This window comes from Accipiter gentilis, chromosome 2 (genome assembly GCF_929443795.1).
Source record: "Accipiter gentilis chromosome 2, bAccGen1.1, whole genome shotgun sequence".
NCBI classification, from domain to species: domain Eukaryota; kingdom Metazoa; phylum Chordata; class Aves; order Accipitriformes; family Accipitridae; genus Astur; species Astur gentilis.
Genome location: NC_064881.1, coordinates 46293663 through 46307689, shown reverse-complemented (window position 1 = coordinate 46307689; position 14027 = coordinate 46293663). Strand labels below are relative to the sequence as shown.

Here is a 14027-nt window from a genome sequence, read left to right as displayed (position 1 = left end):
AAAGAGGTGGTGGTTTGTGTCAGGCCTGCAGGGTGCCATCCTCCCAGCTCCCTTGCAAAATCTGCTTTTTCCTGAACCACGTAAGCTCTTGGCCAGATCAGCTAGCTCAAGTACTACGTCACTAACCACATGAGGATCGCTCCCGGTGCCAGGAATTGAACAGGACTGCATGGCCAGCCATGGCTGGAAGGATAACGCAAGTTCTCAAGAGACCTGAGAGTTCTCTCTCAGGTCCATATTAGCTGCCTTGGATGCTCTTGGGTTGCTATACCTCAGCTGTCAGCCCTGATTTCTTCAACTCCTACAGAAAGTTCACCAAGTCCTTCCACCAGACTCTCTCCTTTTGACTGTTCTGCACCTTCAATCTCCTGTTTCTTGTTTCTATTTTTTTTTTCCCCCCTTGCAGCTCCTCACGTCTGCCACAAAACAGTCTGCTTTTTATTGACAGGGACATGATCGGGTACCAGCTCTCCTGCATCAACTGCCTGCGTACACGTGCAACACGGCTTGCTCAGACAGGTTTTGTGTGCTCTCTAGTTTGCTTTCTATCACGTGGAGCAGGGATGCACTGTGAGAAAGATCCTATGAAAAACACTTCACTTTCACATCTTGTTCCTTCTTGTTGCTGCATTTCTATTTGCTGTGTTTTTTTTAAAAAAGAAATCCACTGTCCTAACATGTTCCATAGCACAGATGTACTAAGTAGTGTCACCCAAACCCTCTTTTCTTTAAAAAATACACATTCACGATTTGTCATTTTGGTTCCCCAATGCAACAAAATTAAGACTCATATCGCAAGGCTAAATGAAACACAAATGTGCACACAAAGACTATGTCCATAGAGTGCCTCCAACCTAAACTCATCCAACAGGGATATCTGTACAACCCTGGAGAGTCAGGGCCAACCAACAGGAAATATTAGAGATGGTGAATTAAGAGAAATTTAGCTCATCTGCTAATACAGTTCCTAGCACTCATTTCCTCTTAAGGCATTACCCAAAATGTTTATAACTTCTGTACTTCTGTGCAAGCCATTTAGCAAGTATTTGTCTTTTCATAGCTTTTGGACAGAAAAGACTATCTGGATCCTTCAGCCTCATCTCCTAGACACTACCGGACAGAGAATTTCTATGAGGCCTACAGCTTCAGGTTACATCAGCGTTACAACACCCCTGTTTGATTAAATATTCTGCAAATTTATGGCTCAGCAGGAGGAAAATGTATTTTGTATAAATATTATAAATACTTGTATAAATACTCAGAATGAAAATGGATTGACAGGAGACAGTCGGTGGAAAGTTATGCATAGATTCAAGGCAATGTACTGGAATGCCTTTTTTCTTGGGGATGCTTGCATGCAGTAACGTGTAGACAGAGAAATTATTCTTGTTGTTAAACAAAGTCCCAAACTTGCATTAATCTGTACTCTATAGGTTCTTTTGCAAGACAGGACGTGGATATCGTGGTCATCACTCCAGCTACTTTCATACACCTGGATGGACAAGCACTTCTGCAGATGATCAAAGGGGTTTCTTACCGAGCCACAGTAGCATCCCAGGTTTCCACCCAAGCAAACGGCTCTGGAGGACTGAAACGCCTCTCTGCAAGAGGAGGTGCAGCGTACGGGATCCCCAGGAACTGGCTGATATTTTTCCATTCCGAGCCAATGCGGATCACCTGGGATTTGCCCATCAGATCTCCATGGGATGGAATGTACACAGATGGGGTTGAATCCAGTGCAGATATGGGCAGGAATAAATCTGTCGGGGGCGGGGGGGGGAACGGAGATAAAATAATTTGCTTTTTCAAGTTAGTACCATTTCAGAAAAGAAAATTAATCCTATTTCCCTTAATGTTAAACTGTTAAGAGTCTAAGTCACTTCTTTAAATGACACGGATAAATTTGTATTCTCTCCCTATAAAATACTTCATGCTATGCTATACATATGAACATTTAACTTTCCAAACCTTTACTCAAACATTTCTTCCAGATGAGACATCACATTAGAATATAAATCTGAGCATTTCTACAAAAAGGGAGGGAGATTTTTCAGACTTCCCCCCACCCACAGCTCTAACAAGCACAATGTTAATCCTTTAAACTTTCATAGCAAGTCAGAGAGAGGAAAGATAACCACGCAGCTCATTGGTTTGGGCTCTCACCAGGAAAGACTTGCACTTCAGTCCCCTTCCCAGTAGCTGTTTCATCATGCGAGACAGAAAAGCTTCAACAGAAGGCAATGAGCACAACCCAGGTCCAAATTCCCTACAGTCCTGTGTCGGGACCGCTGTTCTCCAAGTGGGAATCACCAGTGCAAGCGCTCACTTGCATGCTTTCTACGTGCCAGAGAAGGGAATGCAAGAGTGGAGGGTACCAGAGGGCCTTCATCATCATCTCTTGCCTTACAACACTGTTGTGAATATTGCAATTTTCTTCCACAGAGCTTATGACACTATCTATATTTTAGATCAAACAAATTGCTATCCGATTTTTTTTTTTTTTTGTCTGCAGAAAATTATGACATATTAGGGGGTTATAGTTTGATCCAATTTTTTTTCTTTTTTACATAACAATTATCTGAATCATTAGTTATCTACCCAAAGAAGAGGTTTTTCAATAATGCCTTACATTAAAACACAGCTAAGTGATACCTCATACAATTTCTCTCTTAAAACAGTGTATTTGATAGGCAGGAACCAAATTCTAAGTCATGTGACTAAAACTGAAACTACAGAAATATACAAACACACAAGTCCAGCTTTTAGGTCTCAGCCTGTGATTTTGCTTCACTTAACAATGATAAACCCCTTTTTCTCTCATCGAGTTTGAACCTAGAAGGTTCCCATTGATCTGTCAATTCTTCACAGAAATTTCAGTGAAAAGGAAATATTTCTTCCCTTCCCCCTTATTGTTACCTGATTCCTAATTACTTCTAATAAAAGAAATAATCAATATTACATGAAAAGAAAGCAGTCTCTTTTAAAATCAAGGGAAAAAACCAACAAAACTTACAGTTACAATAAGTAAATAGCCAAACAATAGATTTTTTTACCTGTCTACACAACTTCTATTTCTCTCTTAAATAACTTTCAATTCTTTAAAATATTAGTTCTTCTTGGTTTAGGGTTTTTTGTTCATTTGTTTTTGTTTGTTTGTTTTCTCCAGAGATGATCCTTAAGACTTTCAACTGACAGTGGGTTTTCAACACTCCTTGTGTTATTCTCAGAGTTTAAAAGGACGAAATGCAGAAACATCTTCTGCAGATGAAAAGGAAGGAGCTGGACTTTCATTAATTTTTTTTTTGTTTGTTTTTACCATTCTGCATTTTCAAAATGTCTTTTCTAGACTAGACTTCCTTTATTATTATTATTTACATTATTTATATTATTATTATATTATTATTTATATTATTATTTATTACCCGATTCAACACTAGATGGTAACACTACGATTTCATGCGTTTTTACAAAAAGTATTTGGGGCCATTTTCCCATCCCGCTTGGCTGTAACTCTACTGAAACAGGAACAGACAATCGTCTAGGAGACATCCACATTGTTTTATGTCTAGTGAGGATTTCCTCACTCTTCCATTCACAAGAATTGTGCACAGGCCACCACAGTTGAGTTCCTTCCTGCACAGCCTTAACCTCCTCTTACCTCGTCTCCTATAGATATACGTAGCTGGCTCTTTCAGTAAGACCCGGCAGCTGTGCCCTTGCAGGCCATGCGTGCACATCTGTGTATCAGGGTAGAAAAGGCATCTTATTGCCGAAGGCTGGATTTCCAGTGTAACCACTGTACATGACTGGTTCTTTGAACAAGCTGCGAGGTGAAACGTGAAGAAAAAGAGCAGATAAAAATATATTCTCAAAGTATTTTGTATGACATTGTTATAAGATAGTTAAAAGAAAGGTTTTACAACAGGTCAAGCAACAAGGATATGAAGTAGCTCTAAAGCAGAATAATGGGACATAAACGTCCTCAGATTCCCAGAACATTCTCCAAAATAGCTAAAAGACAAAAAGGTTATATTGGCTTTAAAATGGATCAATACAGCAAGAAAACTGGTATAACAGGTCATAGGAGAAGAGAAACATCTTCTCATAAAGTACCGAGGACCTCAGCTGAATTCAAACAGTACCCAGGGAGCCCCAGGGAAAGTTTTCCGAATAAGAACAGTGATCCTCTCACTCATCCCAGTTTGTTCTCAGAGGTGGGTATCCAAGCCTTTTCCTTTAGCAAGGCTCCTTCAAACAGTTACAGGAAAAGGAAAAAAAAGTAAGTTATGCTGCTCACCCTCATAAGGTGAGGACCATTTACCGCAAAAAGTGGGACCATTCCAAGGACCATCCTCTGCAGTAGGTGGAAATTTTTCCTTATTTCTACAACTCTGCGGCATTCAGGATTTTCCAGCCACGTGAAGTTAAAGGACTTTTTGCTGTCTAGCCAGGCGATTGATTAAAGCAGTTCCCTTTGTTGTTACAACAGCCCAACCCCTGCTTCAGCCCAGCTGTCAGTTAACCTGCCCTCATACAACACAGCTACAGGTTTCTTTAGATAATGGTAGGTGGCTCTACCATTTATCTCACTCAATGAGCTTTCCTTAACTCTTCTTCAGAAAATAATGACATAATCCCTTTAATTATTCACTACAATATTGTCCAAATTGTACAATGCTTGGAGAAGCAGGAGATCTCTGCACCCAAGAGGTCAAAATTACACAATCGCTGTATGGCATTTTATGTCTACTGTATCTCTCATTAGATAAACTATTACAGGTCCTTTCTCTCAAATTCAGAAACACTGATATAGTCTTTAAAAATAAGTAAAATCAGTATGTCTATGCCAGAAGGGTGGGAGGGCGGATAGTGTTCTTGGTTTTTCAGGCTCACAAGCCAGTATTTTCTGTAAAGCTATGAATAACCATTTCTTACCGGATAGACAAAAGTCTCTGGCAGTGGAGAAGTCATTGGATATATCTCTACTGATTTGCACAACTTCAAAGTTTGAGATGGATGAATCCATGAGAACAGAGGACACATTTAAGGGTTGCCATATATCCAAATACTCTGTAAGATGAACCATACAAAAATAATATAAATAGAGGAATCAGTAAAAACTTCAGAAGAAAATAATATAGAAGTAAAAGCACTGGGGAGCTCCCCAATGAAAGACTTTCACCTTCCTTTGCATCAACAGGGAATAAATGAAATATAATATTCAAAGGCCTCTGATCGACTAGAGGATCCAGTCCCATTTTCAGAGGTCATGTACAACTAGGTTTACAAAACTATTCAGTTAATAAAAAGGTAAATCTGGAGCAGCTCCATCCAGGTTTGCAAGTAAATCCAACTGATTTAAATAAAAGGTTTGTGAACAGGCCTAATTACATTAAAGGACATAGGTCATAACACTTACACACAAGTTCCTGAGCAGATACAACCACTGACTCCTTGGAAAGCAAGTGGGGATCCTGCATGGGACTGAGCATTCCCAGAACCCTTAGCAGACACCCACATCTAACTCTAAAACAGGAGCCGTTTTCCTAAGGTAGGCTTCACCTCAGTCACCTGCAAGGTAGATGTCTACATCTGAATCAACTACACTGGACGACTTCTACTATCAGGAGGAACAGACAGTTTTACTACACAATCTCTCCATCCTGGTTTAGATGTCTGCTTCAGGGTGAGACACGTCACCCCCAGGAATCCAGTGACTACATGAGCCAGATGCCCATGTTGTCAGTGCAGGGAACCTCATGTGAGTAGCTGAAATGGAGATGTCTATGTTGCCTGCATACAGCCACATTCAGAGAACAAGTCCCGACCTTACAAACTAAGTGAAAATGAGGCAACAGTTTTCGCAAATGGTATATTTTGTCTTCACTTCCCTTACGAGCAATCGACCAAACTCCCACAGAAGCACATGCAATTTTCACAGATTTAAAGACTTTTTTTAAAGGTCGCAAGGATTGATTATTTTGATCATTTTAATTTGATTTCATAGACAGAATTACAGAAAATACTGTGAACTATGCTAATGTCATGTAACTGCTACATAATTAAGATTTAGTTCTATTTCATCTGTATACATACACATATATACAAATGTATATATACACGTGTATTATATATACACAAATGTATATTCACATATATACATGTACACATGCATGTACATGTGTGAGCATAGATATACACATACACACTCACTAGTATTCATCAAGAATTATTATTCTGTCTCACAGTGGATTTAAAAAAAAAATGCCCAAAGCATTCTTTTCTCATACACAAACAGATGAAAACATCTGCAGGCTTTCAGTTTTGCATACAGAAGTCAAAAAAGAAAGCTTGGGAAAGAATTGGCCTTTAATTATTTTAGTTCCTTTCAATAGTTCAATATGTTTTAAAAGGAAAAGGGCCCTGCTGTGGCCACCAAGTCCTAAACAGGAGGTTGGTATTATCCTCTGCATGTAATTGTGGGGTGAGGACAGAGCTGAGTCAGCTGTTGCCTTGCTATTCCTGGCGAGCAGGTCTTGCCCTGTTGCTTGAGTTCATTTACCACGCAGATGCAAAAGTTCTGACCATTCACTTCATTAAAGATTTCTTCTAGTCTTCTGTGAAATGGGTGACTCGCAAAGACAGGCAAAGCTCCCTTCCTTGCCTTTCCTCACAGAAAGACAGCTGTGACCGTAACATTTAACATCAAACCTGAAGCTGAGGTCTGGGGTTCATACCATCAGGGCTGTGGCATGCCCTCCCTGCAACTTGGAAATCCTGGTGTTCACACACTTGTCCACTTGATGAGAACCCAAGACCCAAAAGGGACGACAGACCAGCCTGGTTGCATCATTCCTTGAGCAAATAGGCAGGGAACAGCAATGACTAAATTAGATTTGAAAATTATTTTATTCCAAATAATTCATGACAACATACGGTAACTGTCACAACCCAGGGCTCCATGTTGATGCTAAAGGTCTTTGTGTTTGCAAGGTAAATCCTTCGAAAGGAAGTCTAAACCTCAAGCATGAGTTATCTCCCAGAGGACAAGCTGAAAAAAAACTGATGTGGTACCACCATTGCCAAGGCTGTCAACCTTAGTACTAGCACCTTTGCTCTCACCCTTGCTGAAGAAAACGTCTGATGGAGTGATGAACTGACCTACTGTACTCCATATGGCTTCCCAAACAGCCCAGCCCTAGTTCACACCTGTGAACTAGAGGCAAGAAAGCAGCACTGGCTCCCATGGATCCTTTTCAACCCCTTTAATATCAGTCTATTTCTGTCATATTTGGGAGCAACTCTTCTAAGAGGTAGAGGCAGAAAGTCTCCAGCTAAATAGAAATGAAGGTTAATTTGGTATTGCACTGTTATATGTTAGAGACCACAAGCTCACTTGATATTGCAGAGTAGCAAAGTCATCATCAGCACTATATTTAGAGGGAGTCTGAACTAGTAAGGGAGTAATGACCCTGCAATCACAGCTTGACTTGTGCAACAGACCCACTGCACTTAATTTTTTCTTCCCCTTGAGCACTGACTATTCAATTATTTTTGAGAAACACAGTGATTTTAGTCATGTGGAAATTACGACATTTCATATTGTCAATCGTTTCACTATTTTAAAACCATCTAATATGACCTGTTGCATGACCTGTTGCATGACCTGTGTTAGAAAATTTCAGCCTCTACATCTAGGGTGACACTTTGTGGCATTTATTTAGACAGACACTTAAAAATAGGAATCAACTCTGTAAGTGGTGGAGAATTAACCATTATATCCTCTCCAGAGATTATCTGCCTGCACTACTAGATCGCCCAGATTTTACTTTTCCAGATTATGTCTTGTCAGTTTATGTTTTAATTTTTTTTTTTTTTCTGAAAACATGAACAAGAAAAGATTTTTTTTTTTTTTTTTTTTGATCAATATGACTTAAACTTTGTTTTTACATAAGAGCAATGTTGCCATCTTGCACCATGTACAGTACTAGTAACTGATGTCCTACTACTGGAACAAGTAATCTTTCTAGGTTCAGACACAAAACTTCAAATTACTAGCTGTGGTTCTTTCAAAAAAAAAAAAAAGCCTTGTCTGGATTCCATTGTAAATCAACAAGTCTGGGTGCATCAGTGGTTTTGGAAGATGTTTCACCAGACTGACTCTCTTTCCATAGCTTGCCTGATTCACCGAGTGACCTTGAGCAAGCCTCATAATCCTCATATGCCTCTGCCCAGAGGTCAAACATTCAGAAGTGTTCTTGCAAGCTAAATTCTACTCTCTTAGGAAAGAAATTCAAAGCAATTCTACAAAAGTAAAATAAATTCCTTGGATTTACACCTCTGACACTTGAATTTGGCCTCCTGTATCTATTTCCCTGAGGTTTACTACTTACCATTATTAAAATTATTCGAAGGTGCTCAAATTAAGCCTGTGAGCACACACTGCCATTATTAGGCACATGTAATGTGTTCTACATTTGATCACAAGGTAAACTTCCCAATATTAAAAGATTTTTTTTTTTTTTTATCCCTTTATGTGGGGTAGAGTTAATAACATTAATTTTGAATACATATAAGACACAATGGGCACTCTGCAGTCCATGCTAGGCACAGAAGAGTGACCAATCATGATGTGAACATCCATAGATTGTGCGTTCATACCCAAAACACATAATATTTTGCTTATTCTTTGCCCAGAATCTCACAGAAGTGACCCTTGCAACCTCCCACTACCCACATGGGGTTGTTTTTTGGGTTGGTTTGTGGTTTGTGGGGTTGGGGTTTTTTTCATTCTTAGTCCTGGACGAAGCATTCATAACCTCAGATCAGTTTTATATACTGAGATTTCCAGTGTTTTCCCTTTCCAGTCTTCTGCCCAGCTGACCCCAGATGCAAATAAATGCAGACACGCTAATGCTTATTTTAATGACAGAGCAAAGCCCTTTAACCCAGAGCCATCCATGGCACCACTGTGGACATTGCCAGCCAGCAGTCAGCTGCAAAAGAGATTTTGGCTATTAGTTGTTTCCTTCTTCCCTCCTCCTGGCAGCCGATCCAGCAATGCCTGCAGCCATGCACACCCACTTCATTACATGGGCAAAACAGAACTTTCCATGGCTGATCTAAACTTGCCTCGTTAAGAAACTGCTCTCACAAGGCACGCAGCTACAAACTGGCGCTGCTTTACTGAAAATGCATAGTGCACCTGATGGGCTGGAAGACATTTCTGGTTTATATATAGGTTAAGCTCTGACCTTCCAAACCACATTTTGGCAAGTGCTTTGATTGGATAATTACGGCACTCTGAATCCAGCCAGCCCTGTAAGTTTTATTGCAAAATTATAGATGTCCCATACAGAGAGCCTCTCTCTTCCAGATGTTCTTGTTTGGGTAGGCAAGGTTTAGGACTGGATTTGCAAAAGGACTCACACTGGCCTTGCTCTGTTCCCACTCAAGTCATAAGATCATAAGACTGGAATAGATTTCCTGGGGGCACAGAGTTCAGCCTGCCACTTTCACAGGCAATGACATTATAAAATCCTTTTCATAAAGTCAACAATAGTTTCATCACTGACTTCAGTGGCAGCAAAGAGGGGTCAGTTCCGAGTTTGTTGGAAAAACTGATATTTGATATAAGGAAAAAGAGATACAGAAGTGCAATAAAATAACAAACATAGGAAAAAACTCATGAAGTTGAGGAGGTACATAAATTAGATGAGGCTAACATGAGGTTAGGGAGGTACATAAATCAGATCTCTGGGTTCAGTATACCTGATTTTTGTTTGAAAGACAAATTCTAACTTAATTCTGAAATTTGTGAGCCATTTTTAATAGCCCTGACTCAAGCCAAAAACTTGCTTACATACTGAATTCAGTGCTTTATATTCCTAGTGTTCAGGGGTTTTTTTCCCAATGAGGACTGCTAACCTGTCTGTATACCAATAATCTCCAAAACCAGCAAATCATCAACTCGGAGTGGAGCTACAGAAAATATACTCTTTCTAAAATATAGTTGCTTCTCATTTTTGTCCATCCACAGAGATTTGAACAATTCAAACCGAGTCATTTTCTTAAAACTGCTGCATAAAATCTATAATCACGCCTCAGACAAACATGTCCCAAACTCAAAAAATGTGTTATTTATGGCCTTTAGCAGTGAGCAATCTTGCTATGCTCATATTAAATGCAAGCTTTCTGCCTCCTTCAGTAGTGCCAATTATAGTAAATGGTACAGTAATAGGATACTGAAAATGTACCAGATATTTATCCAGGTTTAAAATAAGCTGTTTTCAAAAGGCTAAAATCCTCATGTTTATGAACAGAATAAAAATCAAACTTTAGACCAAAGATAGAGTAATTCTACACCAGAGGTCCATATGCTGTATGGGGGGCATGGTAGATCAGTTCCAGAGGATGGATGAAAAAGGCTGTCTGTCTTTCACACCAAAGATCTCTCTGACATAGCCTCAGCATTGTGGGAAAAAAGGAAGAAATGTGATACTATTCATCACCAAAGTCAGCTACATCAGTACCTGTACTACCATCAGCATCTCTGTTGAGAGTGGGAATACCCCATGTGTCGAGATAGCCTGATGGGAAATTTATTCCCAGATCAGAAAATCCCACAGCCGCTGCTCAGTCCTGCATCGGGGGAACGACTGTAAGTCGTCAGGGGATCGCAGGAGGCAGAAGCAGGAATGGCCTAGCAGATCGTTACATCCATGTGCCTCGGTGGTTTCTCAATGGATTACTTGATTTGAGCGGAGTAGGAATGGAGCCCGTATGATTTGTATATGATCTGCAGTCCTATGCAGAGATGACTATTTAAGGGCCATTGTCTTTAGCAGTTGCCAAATCTAAGACACATAGCTGTATCCTATGTAAAACTGAGGAACCTGAAGACAGAAATGCTCATTAAAGTTTGGGTAATTACGATATACAATTCATAAATCTCATAACAAATTACAATAGCAGAAGTTATACATCAGTGTCACTCCTCCCTTCCACATGTACAGGAATATTTTGCTTTAAACACAAGCATTCCTTCTAAAAAGCCAGGTAACATGTTTCACAGATTGTTTTGCTTCTTTCAGTCTCAATTGTAAAGACATAAAAACTTCCATAGCTCAAACCCGTGTGCATAAACTGTATGAATACAGCATTATACAACCATAAAATAGCAATACATGATTTTTCATAAAAAACTTTGCTTATCTCCCCCTATCTTACAGCTGGCAGCAGAAAGTTCCGTCTCAAACCTAATTATGAGACCTGCCTGTTTTCTTTTTTACATAACATTCCTTCATATTCATACAACTCAGTGGAGTTGTTATTTAAATACCAGCATAGTTAACTCAAGACTGCGGCATGACATATTAGCATTTTTAGTGCGGGCAGTCTTAAAATAACAGCTGTCCTTCCACCGTTAAAGGTCACAGATCATACCTGAAACTCGTCACAGATGGTTCCATATTCAGTGTCGTCACAGCATATTAACTTCTTCAGGGGAAAAAAAAAGCTCCAAATGTAACAAGTTGGACTTTCCCAGTCTGTTCAGGCTACCTGTTTTTCAAGCATTATTTCTCAGATAACAGAAACTATGTAGAAATCACAACAGACCAGCAGGAGCACACTCTGCTCCATGTGATAGATGTACAGAAGACAAATAAAAATATTCATTTAGTTAAAGATGCAAACCACACGTTCAGTTAAACACACCACAGATTAGTGATGAAGATGACTTGGTGAGTTTAACCTTGTGTCAGAAAGAGTACCGCAAGAACACGAACAGGCAAAACACATTGCAGCAACAACAAAGCAACAAGAATTCAGTTAAAAGACAGTGTGCAGCTCACCTCCCTCCTGCCAGACAGCAGTGACCTGCAGGCATTACAGATTACACTTCATTCCCCTTTTTTTTTGCAGGCTAATGGGGTATCTAATGAGTGTTAGAAATGCGTAGCGGTGCTGCTTGTACGGGGAGTAACCTGGGAAAAGCCAACAGGAGCCTCAGGCTCAATCTGGTACGAGGCAAAGAACGGGAAGATCCTCAAGCCTTCCCTCTCGACGTGTCTCTCCTGAGGTTAGCCTCACACGGGGGAGGGATGGTTTTGCATCTCCTTGGTGGCTGCAGGCTGCTCTATGACAGGGCGTGAAAAGAAGTCACTATTGAAAATTATTTTTGCCATTGCAGATTCAGAGGTTTAGAGGTTTTATGAAGATCACTGCCCGTGCACATCTTCAAAAGCCCAGATTGGGGAACAGAAGTTAAACAAATACATGGTTTTGCTCAATGTATTTAGGGAGAGTTTCAGTGAAGGAAACTCCAGTAAATTATTTGGGTGAGACAAAAGAATTTGGTCTCAACTCTTCATCTTTTAAACCTGTAGCAACTGCAAGAGAACTCCCCTTTGTGTACAGTGGAACTAACAGGGCTGGACAGTGTCTTGCAGCTCCGTGGCTCAAGGATTTCTGCCTTCGGGCTGATACTAGGATAAATTAAATCATTCCAGCTGTCCCTTGCTGACTTTGGGCAGTTAAAGATTGTATATGCAAGCTTAAAAAAAAAAAAAAAAAAACAAAAACAAAAAAATCAACAAAATGAAAAACCAGTGATACTCTGAGTTGAAATAACACAGAAAGTGAAACAAATCAAGATCTGGTGGCAGGCCAAAGAAAGACAATATAGCTCAGGGAGAGCTGGCTTCATTGTAGAAGAAACAGACAAACAAAACGGTTTGGGGCCACAAAATTTTCTTTTAAAGAGTGTTCTCCAGCTTATTCAGGGAGAAAATGGAGAGTCTTGACAGGTTGGTTTGTAGTTTGTTTTTGGTTTTGTTTGTTTTTTTTTTAAATTAAAGAATGGCACTTCAACATCTCCAGGGCAGAAGGATTCTATAGGCTCTTCAGAGATGCTCAAATCTGAAGTGATATCCTTCCATAAGGTTAGAGATGGAGGAGCTGGTATTTAACAATCTGGCCTCCTGGCAGATGTCAAGGATTCCTCAAAATGCAGCTTCTTATAACTACAGAAGCCAGCTAATGTAAGATGTTACCTCAGCTTGCAAATCTTGTTCACCTGACCACCTACAGAAAGACAGCAAAAGCCAATAGTCCTATTAATTTGAACTAGAAAAGCTGAAGAATGTGTGAACATGAGAGAGAATACCTATTTTTTTAAAAGGCTGAATGTTAAAACAGCTTCTCCATACAACTGCTAGAAGAAGGTCCTAGCCAGTTTTCACACAGAACTGAAAGACAACTTGATGGAAGACAGCTTGATCCAAGACATAAGTCTACCCATTTCTGCAGCCTGTTGAGGTCCCTGTGAATGGCACCACACTCATCTGGTCCGTCAACCACTCCTCCCAACTTTTTAATGTCTGCAGACTCACTGCAAGTGCACTTTGCCTCATCGTCCAGGTCATTATTCAAGATATTAAATGGTAGTAGCCCCAGTATCAACTCTGGGGGTACACCAGTGACTGGCCTACAGCTGGATCATGACTCTGTGCCCAGCAGTTCAGCCAGCATTTAGTCCTCCTCACTGTTGCTTTATCTAGACCTTACTTCGGTTTCTGTGAGGATGTTATGTGAGACAGTGTCAACAGCCTTCCTGAAGTCAAGATAAACAACATCCACTGCTCTCCCCTCATCCACTTAAGACAGTCACCTGATTGTAGAAGACTATCTGTTTGGTCAGGCATGATTTTGCTCTTCATAAATCCATGTTGACTACTCCAAATCGCCTTCTTGTTCTTCATATGTCTGGAAATGGTTTGCAGGATCAGTTGCTCTATTACCTTCCCAGGGATCAAGGTGAGGCTGACCAGCCGATGGTTCCCTGGATCTTCCTTCTTGCCCTTCTTGAGGACAGGGGTGACAGTTGTTTCCCTCCCAGCCTCAGGAACCTCCCCCATCACCAGGAATTTTCACAGGTAATTGAGAGTGGCCTCCGAATGACACCAGCCAGTTCCCTCTGCACTCATGGGCGCATCTTATCAGGCCCCATGGGTTTGTATGTCCAG

At 40.3% G+C, this 14027-nt stretch overlaps 1 protein-coding gene across 1 annotated transcript in view; it reads right to left on the bottom strand.

Moving 5' to 3' along the window:
• The window catches only part of TG (thyroglobulin), a 158922-nt gene that overhangs the window by 78925 nt on the left and 65970 nt on the right, over window positions 1-14027 (bottom strand). Inside the window, exons 36-38 of the mRNA XM_049821688.1 lie at window positions 4936-5070; window positions 3659-3823; window positions 1538-1760 (exon numbers count right to left, since the gene is read on the bottom strand). Of these exons, the coding sequence (XP_049677645.1) occupies window positions 1538-1760; window positions 3659-3823; window positions 4936-5070 (523 nt within the window). The remainder of the gene's footprint in view (window positions 1-1537; window positions 1761-3658; window positions 3824-4935; window positions 5071-14027) is intronic.